Raw genomic sequence first — 24,692 nt, forward strand, 5'->3', positions numbered from 1 at the left:
CGATACAAGGAATTACAATCTCATCACACCACCTAATTCATTGTGTCTAAGCTATCTACATTCATCATAGCTCTTAATTTCTTGAACACTTCGACTTGCACTCCTTTTGTCGTGATGTCTACAATCTAATTTTTATTTCTAAAGTGTTCCAAGTTCAACTTCTCATTTGCTACCTGATCTCAAAGATAACGGAACCTCACTTCAATGTGCTTTCTTCGTCCATGTGCTATCGGATTCTTCGTCATATTGATAGCTGACATGGTATCGATCTTCATGGTAATTACTCCATGATCCTTCGTTGTAATCTCTTCGACCAGATTCACCATCCATGTTGCTTGACATGCACAAAGAGAAGCAACTATATACTCTACTTCACACGACGATAGTGCCACTATTGGTTCTTTTTTTAAGTTCTAAGCAACTGATGCATCACCTAGCATAAACACATAACCAACTATGGATTTTATCCTCAAGATCACTACACCAACTTGAGTCGGTGTAACCCACTAGCTTGTATTCCTTTCCTTCATCAGATGTAGGAAATAAAATGAAATAGTCGAGAGTTCCTTTGAGATATCTTAGTATCCTCTTCATCGCTGCTAGATATGATATTGTTGGCCTCTACATGAATCTACTCACCATACCTACATTGTATGCTAGATCAGACCTCGTGTGACATAGGTATCATAATGACCTAAAAAATATTTTGTACTATGTTGGGTTGATATCATATTCATTTGAGTCTTTTGATAGTTTCAGTCCAATCCTATTACTTAAGCTCATATATGATCACGTCCATGTTGATCACTACTTGCTTGTTTACTGAGTCGAACAACTTGTATCCATCAGTCAAATGATATCATATTAGGGTCATTTGACTTGACTTGTCATCAATTTTTCTTCTCAACTGATCTAGAACATGTCTATGGGTTATAGATCCAAATACTTCCAAATGACTCAAGCTAGGTTTGACACCAAAATAACATTCTTCTGGTGTGATTCCTTCTAGCTTCTTTGTCGCACATCTGTTCAAATTGTATGTTGCAATCGACATATCTTCACCCCCAAAGTTCCTAAGGTAAATAATTGCCTTTTAACATACTTCTCATCATGTTCATGATTGTTCGATTCTTCCTTTCTGCTGTGGAGTGTAGGGTGACACCACCTCATGAACAATCCTTTCTTTCTCACATAACATGTCGAATTCTTTCGACACATATTGTCCACCACCATCATTCCTCGGAATCTTAAGCCTTCAACCACTTTTTCTTTCGACCTTAGATTTAAACTTGGCAAATACCTCGATCACTTCACTTTTCTTCTTGATCAGGTAAGTCCATAGTTTTCAACTAAAATCATTTACGAATGTGACAAAGTATATGTTACCTCTAGTTGAATCCACCTGGATATGATTATATACGTCAGAGTATATGACTTCAGGATTGCCTTTGACTTGCTTATTGCATCCTTGTTGAAGTTGTTCTTGTGTTGTTTCACCTGCAGACATTCTTCACACACTTCGTTTGGAATGTTGATTTCTGGTAATCTCGAAACCATATTTTTTTTATTTTCAAATCTATGATGTCTTTAAAGTTTAAATGGCCCAGTCTATAGTTCCATATCCATTCATCCATGCTAGCTATAATTGTAAAGTACTTGTGCTCCATCACATTAGTTTAATCTTGAAGGTTCTATTCTGAGACATAGGTGCCTTCAAGATTAACCTTCCACTTGAGTCGACAACTCTCATCATCTTGTTTCTTATTAACACTTTATAATTATTTTCGACTAACTTCCCTATACTTACCAGATTACTTTTCATGCCTGGTATATACAATACATTGGAAATTACTGACATTTTGCCATCTTTCCTCATAATCATAACATCACCAATACCTTCATCTTCCAGAATATTGTGATTTGCAAATTTCACCATGTTCTTCATCGAGGGCTTTATGTTGACAAACCAATCTTTCCTACCATACATGTATGATAAGCATACTGAGTTAAAGTACCATTGGTCCTTGAATCTCTCTTCATCTCTTATTGCGACCATCAGCATCATCTCTTCTTCTTCTTCTTCTTCATGTTTTATAAACCTTGCATCACTTTCTTGATTCTTTTGTTTTTATGTAAAATCACTAGAGTATTGACCATACTTCTAACAATTGAAACATTGAATGTGATTTTTGTCAAGTTTTTGACCACCACCTCTTTAGTTGTTTTGGTATGATGGTATTCTCGGGTTCGACGCATTTCCTTCTTGTTGGTTTCCTCGACCGGCCGAATTTTTGTAGCCTCCTCTACCTTTGTTGTCGAACCACTTTTCTTTTCCTTTATTTTCTCTTGATAATTGCGCTTGCAGAGCCACGTCACTCTTCGACTTGCCTGCATCTCTTTCAGCCATTCTTTATTCATGAGATTCAAGCGTCCCTTGAAGCTCTTCCTTTGTCAATGTCGACAAATATTTGACTCTTCTATGGCTACCACCACGTGGTTGAAATTTGGAGCCAATGATCTCAAGATCTTTGCAACAATTGATATTGGTATCAATGTTTCTCCACACACCTTGATTTGAGTCACTAATTTTGTAACCCTAGTGAAGAAATCAGATATGCTTTCACTTTCTTCCATCTGAAGCAATTCATACATTCTTTTGTGAGTTTGTAACCTTGCCTCCTTCACATTTTCTACATAATTTTTCCATAATCTCCCATGCTTCTTTCGTTGATTCAACATCACTCAGCTTTTCTAAATTATCTGGATCAACGCATTGATGAATTATAAAAAAAGACTTATAATTCTTCTTCTTCAATTATTTGTGTGCATCCTTTTCTTCATCTCTCGCGTCTTCTTCAAGCGGTGTTATTCCTTCTTGCACAAGATCCCAAAGATCTTAATAACAAAAAACAATCTTCATCTGCTTGCACCAATTATGATAATTTTGACCTTTCAGAATGGGGAGACTCGCCAAAAAAATGCCCATTCGAATGATTCATTGCCATCGTGTTTTTGCTTTCCATGAATCGCTCAGCTAGTGCTCTAGATACCAGATGTTGGAATTACCCCCAAAATCTATGGAGAATTCCAAATCAATCTTGTTGAACAAGAATCAATCAGCCGATTGAATTCCCTCTTGTTCTTCACTCTTCACTCGAGTGAATAAACCAACATTGATTGCAAGATGATTCTTGCTGCACAATAATAATGGAAGAAAAAGAAAGAAAATATAATTGAGAAGGAGATTAGAGTTTGAATAAAATAGGGGAAGAAGATGAATATCTGTAGAGTCACAAACTGTGAATATTCTTTGCAACTACAATGTTCAAGTGATTAAAATAATAGGGGTTATTCCCTATTTATAGTTGAGTTTGCTTGCTTCCTAAGCAAAGCCCAAAATACAAAAGCCCGAAATACCTAATTTTCTTAACTACTAAACTAGGCATAAGTCAAAATCCTGTCGAGGCAACTCCTTTGACACAAGAAATTACAATCTCAACACAACTTACTGCAAGTTGCAGCAAGCAATCACAACCATTTCTGGCCAATAAGACTAAGACATTGAAGCAAGGGATGAGGAAGACACTAATTGCCAAAATAGCACCAAAACAACAACCAAATTGTATAATCAGTTTAAAAAAACAGAGAGTTCAATATCAATGAATTTGAAAAGACACATAATAGATTTGGAAAATTCGATAATTGGAAAACCAACAAAAAAAAAACCCAGACCCGACATTATGAGAAAGAAGAATGTTGAAACCAATAGAACTTAATGCTATTGTATTTTATCATATTTGATCATTTGTTGAAGAGTTTAATGAACATGCACGATTTACACTATAGTCAAATAAAAATCAATAATATTTCATGTCATCAAAATAATTAAAAAATATAAATATAATTGGCAGAAAACACGTCGGTAATTTTACACTTGCGTGTGTTTATTGAATAATTTAAATTTTAGATATATTTTGATTTAGGATAATAAATAAGCTTTTCCTAATAAACTATACTTAAACCCAAAAGAAAAGAGTATGATAGAAGAATAACAAAAGAAATTCATTTTCAAATTCATTTCATTTGTACGCGTTTTTCCTTTCGCGCTCATTGCTGTTATCGTAGAAACGGAAAACACTCTCTTCCTCGCAGCTGACCTCTCTCGCAAGTAGCTTCCACCATTCCCATCAAGCTCCGTCTTCGTCTTTTCACTGTCGTTGTTGTTCTTCTCACTCTGTCACGGTACCATTCTTCTCTATCTTTCCTCTTCATTCTACAAACGCCATTCATCTCTTGATTCTTGACACTGCACTTGCAATTTTGTTTCTGCATCTTCAATTTCGTGTTTTCGTTTCTGATTTTAGGGTTTCTTTTGAAAAATAATTTGGTTTTTATTTATTTTTTAAAATTTTTTGTAATTTGTTGGTATTTGTTTGTTTATACAATAGAAATGGAATCTGAAATCAACACGCGACAAAGTAACAAGAGAAAGAGAGATTATTATGATCCACGAACTCTTAAGGGTGATGAATTATTTCTTGATAGATTGATTGGAGTTCTGAATAAAGATAAAAGATTTGAAGATGAACCATTCAAATCATATATTTTCAAATGGACTATGGAAAAAATGGAGGAACATTTGAGAGAAAAATTTCCTCATCTTAAACCTAAGTTAAAAGCACACATTGAATGGGTAAAGGAGAGGTTAAAGACAATTTATGAAATAGTTTATGATATGCAAAACCAAAGTGGGTTCGGTTGGGATGACGAGAAGAAAATGATTAAGGTTGACAGTGATGAAGTGTGGAACGAGTATGTAAAGGTTAGTGCTGATTATTTATTTTCCTTTGGTTAGTTTCGTTTGTTAGATGTTCGTGATTATCGAAAATTTGTTTGATTTTCTATTATTGTCTAGAGAAATCCGCGTGCAACAGATTATAGGAATACTCCAATCCCACTTTTTGATAAGCTTGCTCGTGTATTTGGAAAATATCATGCTAGTGGTAAGGAACTTGCTAACTAACTCTAGTGCCAATGTTGAGATTATAGATAAACAATAGGCAGAGTAAAATGATCTTGTTTGTGGTTCTGCATCTTCAATTTCCCGTTTTCGTTTCTGATTTTAGGATTTCTTTAGGTTTTTATTTTTATTTTTTTATTTTTTGTAATTTGTTGATATTTGTTTTTACAATAGATATGGAATCTGAAATCAACATGCAACTGAGTAACAAGGGAGAGAGAGATTATTATAATCCACTGACTAGGAAGAGTGATGAAACCTTTCTTGATTTAATAATTGAAGTTCTGAATACCTATAAAAGATGTGATGAAGAACAACTCAAATCAGATATTTTGAAATGGTGTGTGGAAAAAATGGAGAAAGATTTGAGACAGAAATTTCCTCAGCTTAAACCTAAGTTAAAAGCATACATTGAATGGGTAAAGGAGAGGTTAAGGACAATTTATGGAATAGTTTATGATATGCAAAACCAAAATGGGTTCAGCTGGGATGACGAGAAAAAGATGATTAAGGTCGACAATGATGAAGTGTGGAAAGAGTATGTAAAGGTTCGTGCCAATTATTTATTTTCCTTTGATTTTTGTTTTTCTTGATGTTAATGACTATTGAAAATTTATTTGATTTTCTATTACTGTGTAGAGAGATCCGCGTGCGATAGATTATAGGAATACTCCGATTCCACTTTTTGATAAGCTTGCTCGTGTTTTCGGAAAATGTCATGCTAGTGGTGAGGAACTTGCTAACCCTAGTGCTAATGTTGAGATGATGGATAAACAAGTGGAGGAACAAAGTGATCCTGCTTGTGCTAAAGAATCTGCTAATTCTAGTGCTAATATTGAGATGTTAGATAAACAAGAGGAAGAACAAAATGACCCTGCTTGTGGTAAAGAGCCTGCTAACCCTAGTGCTAATATTGAGATGATAGATAAACAAGAGGAACAAAATGATCCTGCTTGTGGTAAAGAACCTGTGCACTCTAGTGCTATTGTTGAGATGATAGATGATAAACAAGAGGAGGAACAAAATGGTCCTGCTAATGGTCAAGAACTTGGTCACCCTAGTGCTAATGTTGAGATGATAGATAAAGAACAAGAGGAACAAAATGATCCTTCTGGTGGTAAAGAACCTGCTAAGCCTAGTGCTAATGTTGAGATGATAGATAAACAACAAGAGGAACAAAATGATCCTTGTGCTGGTAAAGGACCTGTTAAGCCTAGTGCTAATGTTGAGATGATGGATAAACAAGTAGAGGAGCAAGATGATCCTACTAGTGGTAAAGAACCTGATAACTCTAGTGCTAATGTTGAGATGATGGATAAACAAGGGGAGGTACAAAGTGATCCTGCTATTGGTAAAGAACCTGTTAACCCTGGTGCTAGTATTGAGATGATAGATCAACAAGAGTTGGAACTAAAAGATCCTGTTCATGGTAAAGAACTTGCTAACCCTAGTGCGGAAGTTGAGATGATAGATAAACAAGAGGAGGAACTAAAAGGTCCTGTTCGTGGTAAAGAACTTGCTAACCCTAGTGTGAATGTTGAGACGATAGATAAACAAGAGGAGGAACAAAATGACAATGAGGAGGATGAAGTCGAAATGACCCTATTAATTCCTAGAAAACATGGTTGTATGGAGGGTCCATCAAAATCAAAGGAAAGAAATGGAGAAGAAAATGCAATTGCTAACAATATATTCGAGTTTGAAAAGACTATCAAGGGCTTGCTTGAAAAACAAATAGAACAATTGGGTGCAGTTGTAAATCGCCTAGGAGTTGATAGAGATATATATGATGATTCCAGGAAAGTAATGAGTGAGCTTACAAAAATGGGGTTAACAGAACAACAGTATTTTACTGCGGCTGATAGAATATTTTCAGTCCCTCATCGATTGCACATATTTTGGGGTTGTGATGATGTTAACCGTCTTGCATATGTTAAGTCGTTAATCTAGTACTCTTAGAAAATGTTGTTAATCTAGCAGTTTAATACATATTGTCTTGTTATGTATATGGTTAAATTTACATCATTTGATGAAATTTGTGTGACACAATGACTCAATTACCAGCAAATTGCTTCTCTATGGAATTAACTAGAAATCGGCCAAGTTAGGCCTCTGCAGTGATGCATATTTGTGTACAATCTCTTGTAATATCAGCACATCTTAATTTCAAGATAAAGTGATCTACTGTTTGCATCTTTTGGTTGTTCCACCATATTGTAAAGAAGTTAGTGCTTTTTGACATTATATAAGGTTGAAGAAAACCTGCTATAATTTTTCTGTTTTTTCTCCAACTTAATTTCATTTAGTTTCATCCCTAGCTCTAAGAGTGTCAATAGGAAATTCCTTAATAACCTTTTACTGTCCTCGTCGGGATTCAAATTGCAGTGTCTAGTGTCTACTGTCTATACATGATTCCAAGAGAAACCCATGCAAGATGATTAATGACCAATTTTCTTTATAATTCTCATGTAGAGGTTGTGTAGATGTGATTTTCATCCCTTTAAGATGAGATATGTGACATTTATGTTGAAAAGAAATCACATTACTCTATTGCAAAATTATTCATTTAACAGAACATGGAGACCACTTCAAAATCCAAGTTTCTTATCTTTGGCTTGTTGCACATTAGTCTTGGATTCAAATATTTAAATTTTATCAAATAATTTTAAGAAATAGACATTTTGGTCCTAGAAATTGTAAAGGCTGATTAATTTAGATCTTCGATTTTTTGCCAAATAGACATTGTGTTCATTTATATGAATTGTACATAGTGTTAGTGTTATTTTCCTTACTGACTCAGAGCTAGAGAAGACACGGTCATTGTCGAATGGGTCAGTGAGATTGTGAATCACAAAGTCACTTTCTCCTCAAAACCCTCATTATCATTGCATATTTGACAAGACACGGTGTTTTCATTTGGTCCAACATAACAAGTTAATCGATGTTAGGAAAACGAGTTCGACCGCATTCATTAAAACAATGTCTCTGTTAGTTATAGTGACTTTAGAAATCAACTTCTCAAATATTAACAAATGTCATACTTAGTCTAGTGCCCTGATGGAGTTGAATTGGTATTCATGTCATACTTGATGTCAATTTCGTCAACGTTGCACCACGAACTTCAAGCATCGGCACTTGGTATGTATTTGTATTACAGGTGATGTTGATGATCAACATCAAGTTAATATATTGTTAACAACATGGGAGTCCTCCCTGGTTCTTGTCTAGTCTTCAGACTTTTTTTATTTTGAATTATGTTTAGCAAGTGGTGCATAGCCTCTCAATGAAGGTAGATATGTAGCATATGCTTTGTACATTGTGTGACATTTTAGATTGTATTTTGATCTTTCAACACTTCTAAAACAAATTTAGAAATGATGTGTTATACTTCGTCATGTCATTCGCAAATTATCTTTTCTCTGCTTTAAATGCTCGAGGAAATTATGATCTTCTAATATCTTTCATAAATCATGATTGTGAATAATACATTGAACTCTTATTACCCATCTAATCTAACAGTGTTTTATATTATGAACGTTTGATTTTTCTAAAGAAAATGGTGAAAAATGAGAGTATTTACTGAATTTTTGTTGAGTGAGAGATATAGAGGTGGGGTGTCACGTTGAATCCTCCTTTCGTTACTATGCACGGGCTTTACCCAACTGGGCTTCCATAAAAGCCATTAAACCCATATTTAACAAGTGGCATTATGGTCATTTCAAAAAGCTGAGCAAACGAGCACATTTTCACTTCTCCTTTTTCGTTATCCTCTTTTCCCCAACTTCGCTGGAAATGGCAGCACTATCGAGCCACCACCTATTCTCCACTTTCACTCGCTTTAACTCCTCCAAAACCGCCAAATCAAAATCAATTTCTCGAAGTAGCTACACAAGTTTTATTCGATGCGCTGATTCGAGCACAAGCACGAGCACGGTTGAGAATCAGCGAGTCACAGTGAGTAATGGGGACGATTCCTTAGAAATATGTAGAGTCCTTAACGGAATGTGGCAGACGAGCGGTGGTTGGGGAAGAATCGACAGAGATGACGCCGTTGAGGCTATGCTCCGGTACGCTGACTCCGGCTTATCTACTTTCGACATGGCCGATCATTGTACGTAGTCCACTCAATTTCTCTTCATTCATTCCCTATTTTCCTCTATGATGACGTGGAGCTTTTCTATTGGCATGTTTTTCCATTAATCCACTTCACTATTTTGTTACTAAATTTATATTATTTATTAATCATCAATTAATAAATAAAACATATATATTCCAATTTTAAATAGAAATGGTAAAAATACCATGTGATAGGAGATATCTTGGTCTGAATAGACAACAGTGTTAAAAATTTTACTATATATTGTAGTTCTCCGTGTTTCCAGGGATTAGTATATGTATTTGCGCGCTGAAATATCCAATTTTTATTTTTTAAAAATAGAATTTATAAAAATATATGGTGGAGGGTAGCCTGGACAGGATAGGGCAATATATGGTGTAATAGAGTTAACTACCTTTTCAAGAGTATATGTTGTTGCTATTAGCTACTGTGGGCACTTAGAGGAGTTTCAAAATGACAGAGCTATTGCAGCATTCTCTGAGCAAATTCACTTACTACAGTTCAAGCAGAGCGCCAACAAGAAGAGATTATAAGCATTTGAGACCATGTCAGTGTGTGGCTACGCAGGAAGATAACAGGCGTATTGTGGTCAGTAATGGGAAGGATTCGTTGGATATATGCCGGGTGGTGAATGGAATGTGGCAAACGAGTGGTAGTGGATGGGGAAGAATTGATAGGGATGAAGCTGTTGATGCTATGCTTAAATATTCTGATGCTGGATTCACCACTTTTGATATGGCAGATATATGTATTCAACTTTGCTTCTTGTTTCTGCTTGCCTTTTAATTGTTCGCATCCATGAACCCACTTTCCTTAAAGGAATTGTCTTTTCTTGCTGTTGAGACTCTCGCGTTAATTTGATATGACCATGTTGAAGTTGAGAAATTTTAGATAAAAGGATGAGGTTTTGTAGAGTTGATGTAAGCTAAATCTAAATTCTGAGACCCAGTTGCTATGTAAGTTAATGGTATCTACAACAGGATTAGAATCTAGAGCAGATCTTACAGGTCGGTTAGGTTGACTTAAGCTCGATTTAAATTCTAAGATTTGGTCACCACTTAAGTTAATGGTGTCTGCTAGAGGATTACAATTTAGAGACTGTTCTAATTTGAGTGCAGGGGGTTATTTTTTTATTTTATCGAAATGAAATCTTCTTTACATTAGCTGCTTTTTGTGTCTGCATAAAAGGTCATAACCTGTGTGCATTTTTTCTCTCTCATTTGGTGAGTTGTGTTCTATTCGTTTTGCAGATGGACCAGCTGAAGATCTATATGGGATTTTCATCAATCGAGTTCGTCGTGAGCGTCCACCAGAATATTTGGAAAAGGTCAGAGGGTGAGTTGATTATGAGGTTCATATTATCTTCTTTAGTCTTTTTCTACTTGAAGAAAATGCAGTAAGTTTAGGTCTGCATTTTGCTATTATACATCCTATTGTACAATTCTAGATTGTCAATAAAATCACCATAAAACATAGAACACACTGCCTCAGCCATTGTATTATTTGATGCAGTCTCACTAAGTGGGTGCCACCGCCAGTTAAGATGACAAGTAGCTTCGTAAGAGACAACATTAATGTGTCAAGGAAGAGAATGGATGTGGATTCATTGGACATGCTTCAATTCCATTGGTATTTAGTATCTCTCCCTCTTGTTATTCAATTCTGATTCTCTCAAGTTTATAATTCTTCTGACGATGCTCCTTTATCTATAATGAATTTAGGTGGGATTATTCAAATTCAGGATATCTTGATGCACTAAAACACCTCACAGACTTGAAAGGAGAAGGTTAGTTTTGCTTCTGATTAGCTCAAGCAAGTTCCCATTTATTGGTTTAAGCAAACTATTTCTGTTATCCTTGTACAGGTAAAATCAAGACTTTGGCTCTAACCAATTTTGATACTGAGAGATTACAAATTATTCTTGAAAATGAGATTCCCATTGTGAGCAATCAGGTAAACCAGATTGCTTTAGTTTTCTTCTATCAGTTTGTCATATTAAATTACTAATGGTTCATGATTCTTCGAAGTATCTTCACAGGTACAACATTCACTTGTTGATATGCGTCCCCAACAGAAAATGGCAGAGCTTTGTCAGCTTACAGGAGTCAAACTAATAACGTAAAGAAATTATTTAAGCACAAAATAATTCTTCAAAATGAAATTATAGTATAATAAAATAAATTAAATTAGGGAATTTCCTTTAAGTATATTAGTTTGTAATGCAGGTATGGGACAGTAATGGGTGGTCTATTGTCTGAGAAGTTCCTTGATGCCAACATCAACATTCCTTTTGCTGGACCTGCAATAAACACTCCCTCCCTCCAAAAATACAAAAGGGTGTGATACCGTAACCGTCATTAATTATCTGAAGATATTTTTGAGCTTACTAACATGGTTATATTATTCATGTATTTTGCTGTATTATGCATCATATGGCAGATGGTAGATGCTTGGGGAGGATGGGGTTTATTCCAAGGACTTCTTCGAACTCTTAAACAAGTAGCTTCCAAGCATGGCGTTTCCATTTCAGCGGTTGCTGTGAAGTATATTCTGGACCAGGTGAAGTTGATTTGTTTTCTCTGCAGGAACTTGCTTTTCTGTAGTAAACTTAAAATCTCACGTTGATATTAAATTGGATAAGCCTTTTTAGATTTTTCTCTGATTTTGGTTCTGGTGAAACATGCAGCCTGCTGTGGCAGGATCTATGGTTGGTGTAAGACTTGGCTTGTCAGAACATATTCAAGACTGCAATGCTATATTTTCGCTTGTTCTTGATGAAGACGATGTGAGCAGCATAAGAGAAGCTTCAGGGAAAGGAAAGAATCTTCTTAGAGTGATTGGTGATTGTGGAGATGAGTACAGGGGTTGAGTCTTGCTCATTGCTATATCAACATGGTGATTGTTTTTACTTATATAGGACAAGGGAGGGTGAAAATATAAAACAAGGGAAATTATTCACTTCCAATTTTGTCTCAATAGACGACTTGTATGTAATACTTTCATACGTTAATGTAATGGTCAAAAGACAAAAGAAAGGAAAACGTTGTTTTAACTAAGTAAATTAATAACTTTGTTTTGTTTCTCATAAATAATTTTTTCTGTGATATTCTTTGACTGTTTAACATCTCATTGCACTTTTTTTTTTCTGAAACAGATCCCATGTAGTCAATAATTTTCTGTAGTCGACTGTCTAACTTTAATCTAATGGTTTAAAATAATGAATGTTGGTCTGATCTAAATTGAACAATTTTTTTTATCAAGTATAAATCATGTATTTTAGGCATAAAGAACTTTTTTTATCAAATATAAATCATGTAGGGTATGTGTCGCTACCGCGAAAATTAACAAAGTCGTCACTAACATATTTATCCTGAAAAGAAAGGGAATGCCAGCAAACCACAAAACAAAACAACGGTCTCACGACCACAGAAAAGAGTAAGGGAGTCGGTTACGCGAGGGGAAGGTATTAGCACCTCTCACGCCCATCGTACTCGATGGTATCCACGCCTGTGTCTAAATCTATGGGTGTGTAACAAATCTACGCTAATCTGGACTAAAATGCATGCAAAATGTAGGGAAAATAAAGAGTTATGCTCGCACGGGCCCTACCCCGCTGCCTGCGTATCTGTTTTGCAGAATCAGAGCTACCGTAGCTCGGCTAACTAGTTTCTGTTTGTTTTGTGTTTTTTAGGTGAACGAGTTACATTCACACTCCGCTGCTCGACCTTTGGAGACTTATGCTTGGGAATGGAGCGGAAATAACAAGCTCTTAAGAAAAGAAAATCAAAGAGTGTGGTTTGTGTTTTAAAGAATGCATGAGGAAGACCTAAGCTAAGGGGGAAAGCTTTCTACCTAATGTTATCATACAAAGGGTACAAGTCTAAACTAAACTAGCAACCTATGGGAAAAAGCAGAAACAACACACAAGAATATCACACAAACGAGCTCCGCTCGTAAAGTAAACAAGCCAACGGCACTGGCCGAGTGGTAGAAAAGCGGTCCCGCCATAGCCAAGGGGAGCGAATCACCCGAGTCAACCAAGCATTAGACCTCGTGAAAATGATCGGGCCATAGACAAGAGGAGCGGGTCCCTCTCAGCAACCAAGCTGTCACGGATCGGAAAGGAAAACGGTGCGTGCGTACACCGAGCATCAACGTCGAGCGACGCGAGCTATAGGAAAGGCGGGGGTCCGGCTGCATGAATCCTTTTCCTGACATACTCGATAACAAGATCTTGTGCAAGTTCAGCAGCGAGCCACGCGTAGCGTGCGCATACTGAACAGACTCGATGAGACTAGGCGGGGGTTGATTGTTAACCCTTTCCGCATGCCTTCCATGAGGACTTAACGGAGTGCCATATAGGACTTATTACACCGTGACTCCCTGCCGCAAAGCACAAACGTAAACACACCGAGAAAAATAGAGCCTCTTTCGAGGACTTGGCCAGATGCATGTCTAAGTCCTACTTCTCATGTTAAAGGATGATGCGAGAAAGCGATAAAGTGCAAGAAAAATAAAATGAAACGGGATCAATACCAAACGAATGATGATCTGTAAACTAAAGCGAATAGAGCAAGGAAACTAGGATCCCGCGAGCGAGCTAGCAAAGCAAAAGCAAATAGTCAGCACACCGATTAGCCATGAAATCACACAAAGATCGACATGCGCGTCGAGCATAACCACAATACACCTGCAAGAGGAACAAGCAAACCAAACAAGCAGATATAAAGTAATAGGAACGTGTCTCCAAGATGAGAACACGAAGGGAGTGAATGAAATCATGTTACGCAAATAAAGCGGAACACTCACATAATAAGCATTGATCGGTGACCGTCCAAAAGCCTCGCACACTACCACACAAGTTAGAGATAACAACATATCGCAATCGGAATTGCGTTATTTGAATGATAAACTAAACCGGAAATGGATAACGGAATAGAGGATGAAAACGTAGCGAAAGCAAACAAGAAGAAACATGGGATAATATTCAAAAGCAAATCAAATATGTATACCGAAACTACGAAAGTCAAAACAAGTATTTACATGCACAACGATACACCGAAACGGCGAAACCGGGTAAAAACGGTGAAAACTAAACTCGTCAGAATTAAACCAAAATTTTATGGTAAGCTAGAAACATGCCAAAGAACTCAAATATGCGGTCGGAATTTACAAAATTGGCCCGGAAGCACGATTTTCGAAATCAGGCAGTAGAGAAAACGATAAAAAAAAGTCGGCCGAAACCAAAAATAAACCTCACCATCAGCTCCGGAAGCATTATTCTACTCAAGAAACATTATTCACATTCGCAAAAATTTAACACGGTTCAAGAGTTATGGCATTTTGAAGTAAAGCCGACACACCGCGCGCGTTATGGAAAAATTCGGAAAGAAAGCAAATGGCATGGTATAGCAGCAAGTTCCAGCACTTAGATGCATTTATTAACACACAAGAAAGCTCTACTATCACTTAGAATTAACAAACAAACAACACAACAAAGTTTAGACAAAATTCCTTCAAAAAACTATGTTTCATGAGTTGAAAATAATGAAATGCAACACAAATACAAAGCCAAGAAAATTCTGCATTATGTTACATTTAAAATAGCCCCAACAACTCATAGAAATCACACATAAACACCAAGAAATGGCTCATGGCAATTGGCTCAAAGTAGCACATCATTTGCAAGTTAGAACTTAAGCATAAAACATGATTTTCAAGTAGGCACAAAGCATCAAATTCATGTTCAAAGATAGAAACAACAATGTCAACCTCAAACAACTTTACATTCAAGTCTCAATGCATATCAACATTCATGGATATTGGATTCAAATTGAAATTAAGCATCACAACAACTAGCATCATTGTCACATTCAAGAATTTTGAACAATTATCCACATTCAACAACAACAACTCTTGGCAACAAGTTCTACTTGCAAAATTCAGCATTTACAACATCTAATTAACAACACATTGATCACACAATCACCAACATTCATGAGCAACAAGTTATAATCAAGCATCATATGCAACAATTGACATCCACAAGTTCTTTCACAAAAATTCAGCATCATTAACATTTCAAATCCACAGCACAACAATATTATTAAATCATCACAACTCTCATAATCAAATCATCAAACACTTTGTGTGCATATATTTAATTCATAGAGCATTATCAATATATCATCAACAACTATCAACACTATTCTCACATTTGAATCAATTAAGCAAGATCAACATGAATCATTCAAACAACAAGCAATTATTATCATCAATTATCAAAAATCATCCATCGACAATCAAACATCATCATCAATTATCATATTAATTCGGATCAAGCAACAAAATCAATGATCTAACAAGATTTATAGTGAATTTACCGGATCAAACGAAGAGATCAAGACCGAATGAACACGAACACGACGCAGACACGATACGAACACGAACGCGAATCCGAGAGATCTAGGGAGGGAGTGAGGCGCGCAAGAGTGTTGAAAGAGAGGTCTTCAAACTTCAATTGATGATCAATGAGGAAGGATGGTCTTCATTCTTACTTTGATCTTCATTTGTTCTTGAGATTTGATCTTGAATTGATAAAGATTGATGAAAGTTTTGTGAGTTTTTGTGGTTTTGATCCAAGAAGATTGAGAGAGAATTGCGAGAAAGTGTTTTTGATTTTTTTGGGTGAAGTGAAGTTATGAGAGAATATGAAGAAAAATAACTTATATAGTGTGAGTGGCGAAATGTCCAAAACGCCCTTAATTATCTCTTTTTGACTCATTTTCGAGGAAACTCGGTTCGGCTCTTAATTCCGGAACGAAACCAATGCCATTGTGAAGATGACCAAATTCGTGACTCGTAGCCGCGATAATCGTCTCAATCTGATAAGCGATGAAGAAATTGCGCGCGTTTGAATGACGAGAAACGTCGATTCATCTGGCGCGACTGTGCAGAATTTTGTGAGTACCGCTCAAAGAACTCGATAAAACTCCATCTTCGGCTCGAAATATGAACAAGCATGTGTGACGAAGAATCGAAGCTAACAAAATTTCTGAGAAAATGCCGCCTGAATGGACTTCATACGATAAAAATCGAAGAAGTTATGAATTTTCAAACTAGGCGCGACGTACCCGAAAACACACTTTTCACCGAAAGATTACGGCGCTCTTCAAAATGATGGGAGTTTTCAGTGCATAATTGGTCTTCGGGCCGAACATATGAAATCTTGGGGATGACGATACGGAGCTCCAGTTAAATTTTCGAGCGAATCCGACGAGCGAGTCATGAGATATGAATTTTCTGGGGCCCGAAACCCTACATTCAGCACCTTTTTCCATTATAAAAATCCAAGTAATTTGCAAATTCGACGATCTTCCTCAAAGAATTGGCTTCCGAGCCGAACACAAAAGTTGTAGATATCGTCGAAACAGTCGGGGTCTCGCAAGAATTCAGCTCATATCTCCTTCCAAATAGTACTTGTGAATTTTCTCGTATTTCCACTGAATAAACCACATTTCACACCGTATCTTCTTAACCCCATGAAAACTCTTTATTATTTTTCCTTACTTTTTGAACGACGAAATAAACGTCTTGGATAACTTATATCTCGAATAAAGAGGGCAAATTTTAGGGTGCAACAGTATGTAGGGTCACATGGCTAAACTCTAAATTCTAAACTCGAAGGATATGTAGGGTCACATGGCTAAACTCTTTCTCAATTTATTTAATTTATTTAGAAGTTGTAGAATTTTAACTGTTCTCCTCAAAAATTAGAAATGAGTTGAGAAACGGTGACGACGGAGGGTCGAGGCATCAGAGACGGTTGAGTGGGGGAACCTGTAATGTAATCACTCTAACATTTAATTTAGTATGCAAAGGAGAAGAGTGAAGTAAAATTGAATTTGAAACAAGTTAACTTAATTTGGCATCTTCTTTATATATATATATATATATATATATATATATATATATATATATATATATATAGAGAGAGAGAGAGAGAGAGAGAGAGAGAGGGAGATAACGAACTCGCTATTTGTTAGGAGTGGATTGCGGAGAGTTGTTGGATGTACTTGCAGCTGAGATTCTTTGTGGTCAACAAGATGATAGTTCTCGTGTGTTGAGATGATTTTGGAAGGAGTGAGGTCCCTCCGTGATGGTCGGTTGGGTTGATAAGGTCGGCGCAGAACAGTTGCCCCCCAAGCCCTTGTTCGCGTAGCGGGGCAAGGGTTAGCTCGGATGCCAATTACTCCTCTTATCAATTTCAAACAGACAAAATGGAAACATTTCAATTTTTTGAGGATTCGTGCATTTAATGATCCATGCTTTCAAACTTCTTTTCAGAAGTACCATCATTGCATTTAATGCTCCGTGCGAGTGATTAGACACATTTGATGTAGTCTTTTTGCATGCTAGATTATAATCTTTGAAAAATGTGTATTTCTTTCTTCGAGTCATTCCTTAGTTTAGCAATTATCTTCTTCTTTGGCGTTTTGCTTCCCTACATCTGAAAAGTTAACAAGTTATGGGTAAGAAATCACAAAAAAAAAATACTCACAAGCTCATAAAGAATACTTCACCTTCATGGGTGGATTATGTCTACTCTTCAATTGTTTCTTCTTTTGTGAAAGTAGGTGGCCTGGATGACACATTTAAAGAAGTGGATCCACCTTCTTATTAGGGAATCTTGAGCCCCTCCGAGGATGAAAGAATATGCGACAAGTGTGGTGATTGTACCATTCACTTCTATGAATGCACATTTTGTATCTTGGGCATTCGTCTCCCTTTTTATGCCTTTGAGGTAGAAGTTCTAAAGTATATATTGATGGCTCCTTTGCAATTCCATCCTACCACGTGGGCATAAGTGAAGGTTTATCAGTACTTGTGTGAATATTTCAACGACCCTTTTCTTTCATCTCTTTAAATGTCGTCGGGCTCAACAAATCGGACCCGAGGTAGAGGATTGGTCAACTTGGAGCAGAGTGTGCACGACTTTGGACATCTTCCAGAGCTTCGGCCATTCGAAGACCGGTTATTTTTGGTAACCTCCATCGGTCACGAAGTTCATGTTGCGCTTTGCAACGTCGGCGGCGAAGTATAGGGTAAATGTGTTGAGTTATTTCCTAAATACTATATTGAGGTCAATTTTTTATGGGGAACAATATCTACGTATACAAGGAAGCGGGTCTTTCTAGAGAGGGCCAGTACTAGAAGAAACAGCTGATGACTTTCATCCGCAACCTAGGATACCTCCACGAGGGTCCCCCTGGAGGAGGCTGAAAAGAAACGCTTGCAGCATTTGATCGACGTCGGATTTTTTATATGGGCCCATTTCTTGGAAGATAGGTAAGTCATCTTCGGTAAGTTCAGTGAATTTTGGGCTCTTTTGTTTTATTCAGCATGTTCATGATGTATTTGTTTTAACAATAACTGTGTGCATAACAAATGAAGAATGAGGTACAACTCTGGTTTATATGGCAGAGAATACATCTGGCCGGGAGTGACGCTATTGTGGAAACATTGTCGACTTTGCCAAGTATCCCAGGTTCGAATGCTCGTTCGATACTGACGGGGTCTGGCTCCCGTTCTGCTAGAGTTCGTCGAACCTCTCCCTCATATTAGGATTGCTCTTACTTGACTAATACGTTTGGGTCGATTCTAGAGGAAGAAATGGCTACTCTATTTTGGTAAACGCGGCATGCCTCTACTGCTTTGGCGCTTAGTGGAACCGGTCATTGGGGAGCTCTTTGGTCCAACCAGCATTGTGCTGAGAAGCAACGTCTAGATGTGAGCATTTTCCACCTAAAGCTTCAGCGGGATAAATACCTGCAAGAAATAAATAGGCTTTTACCTCTCTTACTGGGTTGAAGGATGTTTTGCTTTCCCTAAATCTTGCTAGTTGTCTCTCCTACCAGGTGACTCATCTAGTGAAGACTTTGGCGAAAAAGAACCAGACTTTGACTTCTATTTGAAGCAGTTTATCAGCTGCTAAGAGAGAATTAGAGTCTTTGCTCCTTTAGAATGCTTTGGTGACTCAACAGTTGGCCGAATGTACAAATGCTACCATTAAGGAAATTTTGCACTCATTTGAGAATGCTTTGCAGCAAGTGGAGCACAGAGTGTGGAACTTTGTTGGCCATCTTCAAAGGAAGATGGTGAGAATGGTGATGATTGGGTGTGGCCCATGTTAGTTATATCGGGATCCCACGGTGGGCATCACTATACTTGTCAAAAAGTACATATTGTGCGGTATCCCTACGCTGGTAGGGGTGATCACAAGCCTTAGTAATTTTCTGGTGGTTTAACGCTTGTCCGCGGCGGCGAAAGGCTGTGTTAGGTGGTGTTTAAGGTAATAAGAGAGCAAGCTCACATAAAGTGAGAAGCTATGTAGCTTTTGGGTTATTACTCGTGTATTACTATCTGTCTTTCTCAACCCTAAGGTTGTGGTATTTGTAGGGGCTTTGGGCCTGTATTTAAAGTTTCCTTGGGAACAACAATTGTCCATTTTGTCAGTGGTGGACCATTGAATCCCTGTTTCCTAGGGAGACATTACCCTGACTTCTCTTTGGCGAAGGGACGTCTTCACTTAGAGGAGATTATTCCTAGTCGCGGGCAACAAAATGGAATCGTCTCTCATGGGTCATCCTCTCACCCTATATAGGCATTTTACAAATATATCACTACAAATTCAAAACGTCCAACTTTGATGTTGGGTCAAAACCATTTCCAAGTGTAAGAGTAATTAAATATTCACTCTAATACTTATCAAGCTTTCCCATCATTTGAGAGTCGTATCTTTAATCACATAATCTTGAGCCCAATTTTTTTTTCAAAATTAACTAAAAAAATTAATATTTTTTTTATCAAAAATAATAATTATTTTAAATATTTTTAATGGGTTAGTCCGAAACACGATTGGTAGATCCGGCCCAACTCATGAAAACATAGATCCGATGGATTGGGCTAAAAAGATAGTGTCGCGTTTTTAAATTTTTTTTCCAGTCCGACCCACGTTAAAATATAAGACTTGTGAGTCGTGCCAATGCATCGGGTCCACTTTTACCGATAAATTCTTTTTATTTAGGGTTTGTTTGACATCTCTAACTGGATATGAATTCTCTAATTTCAACTATTCATTGACTTTATTTTATTTTGTTTTGTCTCTTCTGTATTTTTTTCCACTTGCGACCACTTGAAAATGTCGCAGTTATTGCAACATTCTCTGAGCAAATTCACTTACTACACTTCAAACAGAACACCAACAAGAAGAGAACATAACCATTTCAAACCATGTCAGTGTGTAGCCACGCAGGTGAATAACCAGCGCATTATGGTCAGCAACGGGAACGATTCATTGGATATATGCCGGGTTGTGAATGGAATGTGGCAAACAAAGGGTGAATGGGGCAACATTGACAAGGATGAGGCTGTTGATTCAATGCTCAAATATGCTGATGCTGGATTCACCACTTTTGATATGGCTGATATATGTATGCAACTGTTTGTATTATTAATTACTTGCATGAAAAGTCATTAATTGTGTATATTGTTTTCTCATTTGTTGTGTTATTTTTGTTTTGTAGATGGGCCAGCTGAAGATCTATATGGGATGTTCATCAACCGAGTTCGTCGCGAGCGTCCACCGCAATTTTTGGAGAAGGTCAGAGGGTGAGTTGATTACGAGATTCATATTATTTTCTTAAGCCTTTTAATTGCAGCAATTTTCGATCTATTATATAATTCTAGATTGTCGATAAAATTACTATACGACATAGATGATAATGTCTCAGGCGTTGTACTATTTGGTGCAGTCTCACTAAGTGGGTTCCGCAGCCAGTTAAGATTACAAGTAGCTTTGTAAGAGACAGCATTAATCTCTCAAGGAAGAGAATGGATGTGGATTCCTTGGACATGCTTCAGTTCCATTGGTATTTAAAATCTCTCGGTCTTGTTATTTAAATCTGATTCTATGAAGCTTACGATTTTTCTGACGAATCTCCTCTATCTATAATGAATTTAGGTGGGATTATTCGAATTCAGGTTACCTTGACGCACTAAAACACCTCACGGATTTGAAAGAAGAAGGTTAGTTTTGCTCCTGATTAGTTGGTGTAAGTTCGGATTAATTTATTTACGCAAACTCTTTCGGTTATTAATGTTGTATAGGTAAAATCAAGACTTTGGCTCTAACAAATTTTGATACCGAGAGATTACAACTTATTCTTGAAAATGAGATTCCCATTGTGAGCAATCAGGTAAACTAACGCGTGCTTTTTAATTTCTCTTCTCAATTCTTTATGTATAGTTACTGCTGGTTCATGATTCTTCGAAGTATCTTCACTGTCAGGTACAACATTCACTTGTTGATATGCGTCCTCAACAGAGAATGGCAGAGCTTTGCCAGCTTACAGGAGTCAAACTCATAACGTAAAGAAAATATTTCATCACCGAATAATTCTCCAGAATGATATGATAGTGAAATAGAAGAAATTAATTAGACTGTGATGCAGGTATGGGACAGTAATGGGCGGTCTATTGTCTGAGAAGTTCCTTGGCGCCAACATCGACAATCCTTTTGCTGGACCTGCATTAAACACTCCATCCCTCCAAAAATACAAAAAGGTACGATATCATAACAATCTGAAGTTAGTCTCAAGCTGATAAGTATTCATGTATTTTGCATCATATTGGCAGATGGTGGATGCTTGGGGAGGGTGGGGATTATTCCAAGGACTTCTTCAAACTCTTAAACATGTTGCTTCTAAGCACGGCGTTTCCATTGCAACCGTTGCTGTGAAGTATATACTTGATCAGGTGAAGTTCATTTGTTTTCTCTTCAAGAATTTGCTATTCTGTAAACTTAAAATCTCACATTGATATTAAATTTGACAAGCCCTTTTGGATATTTTGTTGATTTTGGTTCTGGTGAAACATGCAGCCTGCTGTAGCCGGATCTATGGTTGGTGTAAGACTTGGCTTGTCAGAACACATTCAAGACTGCAATGCTATATTTTCACTCGTTCTCGATGAGGACGATGTGAACAGCATAAGGGAAGCATCAGGGAAAGGAAATGATCTTCTTAAAGTGATTGGTGATTGTGGTGATGAGTACAGGCAGACATGATTATTTGCTAATCGCTATATCAATATAGTGATTGTTTTCAATTACACAGGACAATAGAAGATGAAAAAAATAAAGGGATTCAATAGAAGGATTTGTATGCAGTACTTTCAAATGTTACTCCATATCAGTCAAAAAATGATAGAAAGGAAAAGTTTTGTTGAAACTCTTGTTTTGTTTTTTATACAATTATTTTCTATGATATTCCTGATTTTCTCATTGTGTATTTTCTTCTCTTGTACTATAAAACTTATATTTCATCGCTAGGGCCTAGCATAAGAGATTGGTGCATAGCACAAGGTATGGAGTTTGATTCATATTAATAAAAAAATTAGATATTTGTGTGTGAACTTGTGTAGACTAATCTCTTAGCTGGGCTAAATATGGTCTCTGTTGCGAAAGTTTTATAACATGTTTGGAAACGCGGTGGAATTTAGTCAGAAGCTCCAATTTGTAACTTCACATTTCCACGGTGCAAATGCATTGGAATGTGTTGCAGACTCACCTTTACTAAACTAGAAGCTTATCTAAACATAGCATTAATGATGTTGCGTTCTAAGGTTGGTTCAAACTCGTGATGATATGTTAAGCTAACAGAAACACATGTTTTTTTTCTCCTAGTATTTTAACCAACACTTGGTGTTTTCCCAAACACTATTTAAACAAACTTTTCAACTTGCATTTTTCATTTTTAATCTTATTATAAACAAATAAGGGAAGAGCAACATTGCTTTTGTTCTGACGAACACAATTTGGATATTTACGCAGAGCTAGGACCCTAGATCAGGGTACAAAAATAAATAAATTTAAGATCAAATAAATTGATGAGTTAAATAAATTTTATTTTCATAAATCTTTAGATGCATTTAAATGTATTTTTAAAGTTCGGGAGACTCAATGTTTATGGATTCTGAGAAGGTAATTGTTAGTGTGGATTGAAGGTTGCGTTCATGGTGTTCCTTGAACCAGAGATATTGATCTTGAATCGGTGTCGTTACTCTCTGGTGCGACGAATCAAAGAAAATGTGGTATATGTATAGTTAATATTCCAACGTCCAAGTCAATTTAGGGTTCAAAATAGTGGTAGTGAAGTGAAGATTAGAGATCGTGTACCTAAAACTCCTTTGTGAAGGTATTTATACTTTGGACTTGGTGGAGCAGGCTAGATAATAGACGTCGTGTAATTGGGTCTTTGCCCGACACAGAACAGTAATATAACACATTATTTATCTCCATTTTTTATTTCTTAAATTTGTTGCAATTATTTTAAATTGAAAACATTTTAAATTTTTATTTTTATCAAATTTAAAGGATGAATTTAAATTGGGTTGTTCATCTCTTCGATATGATAGCCACAAATTTAGCTTGAACTCATATCTTTTGTTATGTGTAGCAACCTGCCCTAAAAATTTAGCTTTTAGAGTCGCCACCTATTCTGAAGGGCGAATAGGAAACCCTACACAGTATAGAGATCAGGGTAAGATACTATATTCAGGTCGAGGGAAGGTGTTAGGCACCCTCAACCCTTTCCTAAAGGTTAACATTGCAAAGATAAGGGTTTATGGCAAAAGATAAAGAAAGATGACATACAGTAAATAGAGTTAAAGGCTAATTATTTGAACATGATTAGAGTTTGGAAGAGGGGGACTCGCCTTGTTGCCAAGTGCCTACGTATCTCCTTATGGAGAATCAGAGTCAACGTAGTTCGGGGCACAGGATTGTACGCCTTAGAGTTGAATTGAATGTGGTTTGAAATTGTTTTGAAATGCGAATGTTCGAAGGTATTTTGAATTACCTTATCGTAGTTATGAACATCGCAGTGTTGAAACACCGTAGCATCGTGGTTTAGTGTATTTTGAGTGTTTTAGGATTTGGGCGTACAACCCTGATTTAATTTAGCTCCATTAACCGCAACGATCAATAGATTCAATCGCCATAGTTAACAGATTTGAGGTTTTGCACCATTACCAATTCAAATCGATTGATTCGATTATCACTAATAATGAATTAATGTGTTTTATTATTTTTGTGAATTTTATTTTTGTATCGTTACCCCTCATAACCGATTAATACGATTACAAATAATAACAAATTAAATTTAGAGCAAGGAAAGATTAATCATCACAATCCATAAGATAATTGCAACCATTTAATCGAATATAATTTGATTTGTATTTTAATTAAATAGAACTTTAATTAAAATCATTGTTGACCATAGCGATTAATCGATTTAATCGGCACGAACAACAAATTGACATTTTTAATATAAATATCATATAATAATTTATTTTTAAAAAAAAATTATTATACAATTAATATATATTAAAAGGTATTTTAATTAAAACAAATAAATAATAAAAATTATCTAGTTTATTGGGGACTATAATTCAGTATGGCTGGACAGAAGTTACATGGCATAGGCCACCAGATCC

General features: G+C 36.5%; 4 protein-coding genes across 7 annotated transcripts; all 4 read left to right on the forward strand.

The window, feature by feature from the left end:
* The first annotated feature begins 4,450 nt into the window (after window positions 1–4,450).
* LOC131651061 (L10-interacting MYB domain-containing protein-like) lies at window positions 4,451–5,023 on the forward strand. The gene is made up of 2 exons (XM_058920738.1): window positions 4,451–4,822; window positions 4,916–5,023. The coding sequence occupies exons 1-2, from the start codon at window positions 4,451–4,453 to the stop codon at window positions 5,021–5,023; spliced, it is 480 nt and encodes a 159-aa protein (XP_058776721.1).
* Window positions 5,024–5,230: 207 nt separating this feature from the next.
* Window positions 5,231–7,129, forward strand: LOC131647915 (uncharacterized). Its single transcript, XM_058917731.1, has 2 exons — window positions 5,231–5,568; window positions 5,660–7,129. The coding sequence occupies exons 1-2, from the start codon at window positions 5,374–5,376 to the stop codon at window positions 6,968–6,970; spliced, it is 1,506 nt and encodes a 501-aa protein (XP_058773714.1). The 5' UTR covers window positions 5,231–5,373; the 3' UTR covers window positions 6,971–7,129.
* Window positions 7,130–8,730: 1,601 nt separating this feature from the next.
* Window positions 8,731–12,210, forward strand: LOC131653552 (flagellar radial spoke protein 5-like). Of its 4 annotated transcripts, none has more exons than XM_058923727.1 (9): window positions 8,731–9,131; window positions 10,388–10,472; window positions 10,650–10,766; window positions 10,859–10,923; window positions 11,002–11,090; window positions 11,176–11,255; window positions 11,363–11,474; window positions 11,577–11,696; window positions 11,824–12,208. In XM_058923727.1, exons 1-9 carry the CDS (start codon window positions 8,813–8,815, stop codon window positions 12,004–12,006), a joined length of 1,170 nt encoding a protein of 389 aa, XP_058779710.1. In that variant the 5' UTR covers window positions 8,731–8,812; the 3' UTR covers window positions 12,007–12,208. The 4 variants fall into 4 exon arrangements, with proteins under 4 accessions (XP_058779710.1, XP_058779713.1, XP_058779711.1 ...); XM_058923730.1 differs by having other exon boundaries at window positions 8,925–9,131; window positions 10,388–10,464; window positions 11,824–12,209; XM_058923728.1 differs by lacking the exon at window positions 8,731–9,131 and adding an exon at window positions 9,515–9,885 and having other exon boundaries at window positions 11,824–12,210.
* An 8,127-nt stretch (window positions 12,211–20,337) lies between these two features.
* Window positions 20,338–22,314, forward strand: LOC131647916 (flagellar radial spoke protein 5-like). Its single transcript, XM_058917732.1, has 9 exons — window positions 20,338–20,629; window positions 20,723–20,807; window positions 20,951–21,067; window positions 21,160–21,224; window positions 21,306–21,394; window positions 21,487–21,566; window positions 21,650–21,761; window positions 21,834–21,953; window positions 22,078–22,314. The coding sequence occupies exons 1-9, from the start codon at window positions 20,338–20,340 to the stop codon at window positions 22,261–22,263; spliced, it is 1,146 nt and encodes a 381-aa protein (XP_058773715.1). The 3' UTR covers window positions 22,264–22,314.
* Window positions 22,315–24,692: the final 2,378 nt, after the last annotated feature.

Source organism: Vicia villosa, linkage group LG2 (genome assembly GCF_029867415.1).
Source record: "Vicia villosa cultivar HV-30 ecotype Madison, WI linkage group LG2, Vvil1.0, whole genome shotgun sequence".
In the NCBI taxonomy this organism is placed as follows: Eukaryota; Viridiplantae; Streptophyta; class Magnoliopsida; order Fabales; family Fabaceae; genus Vicia; species Vicia villosa.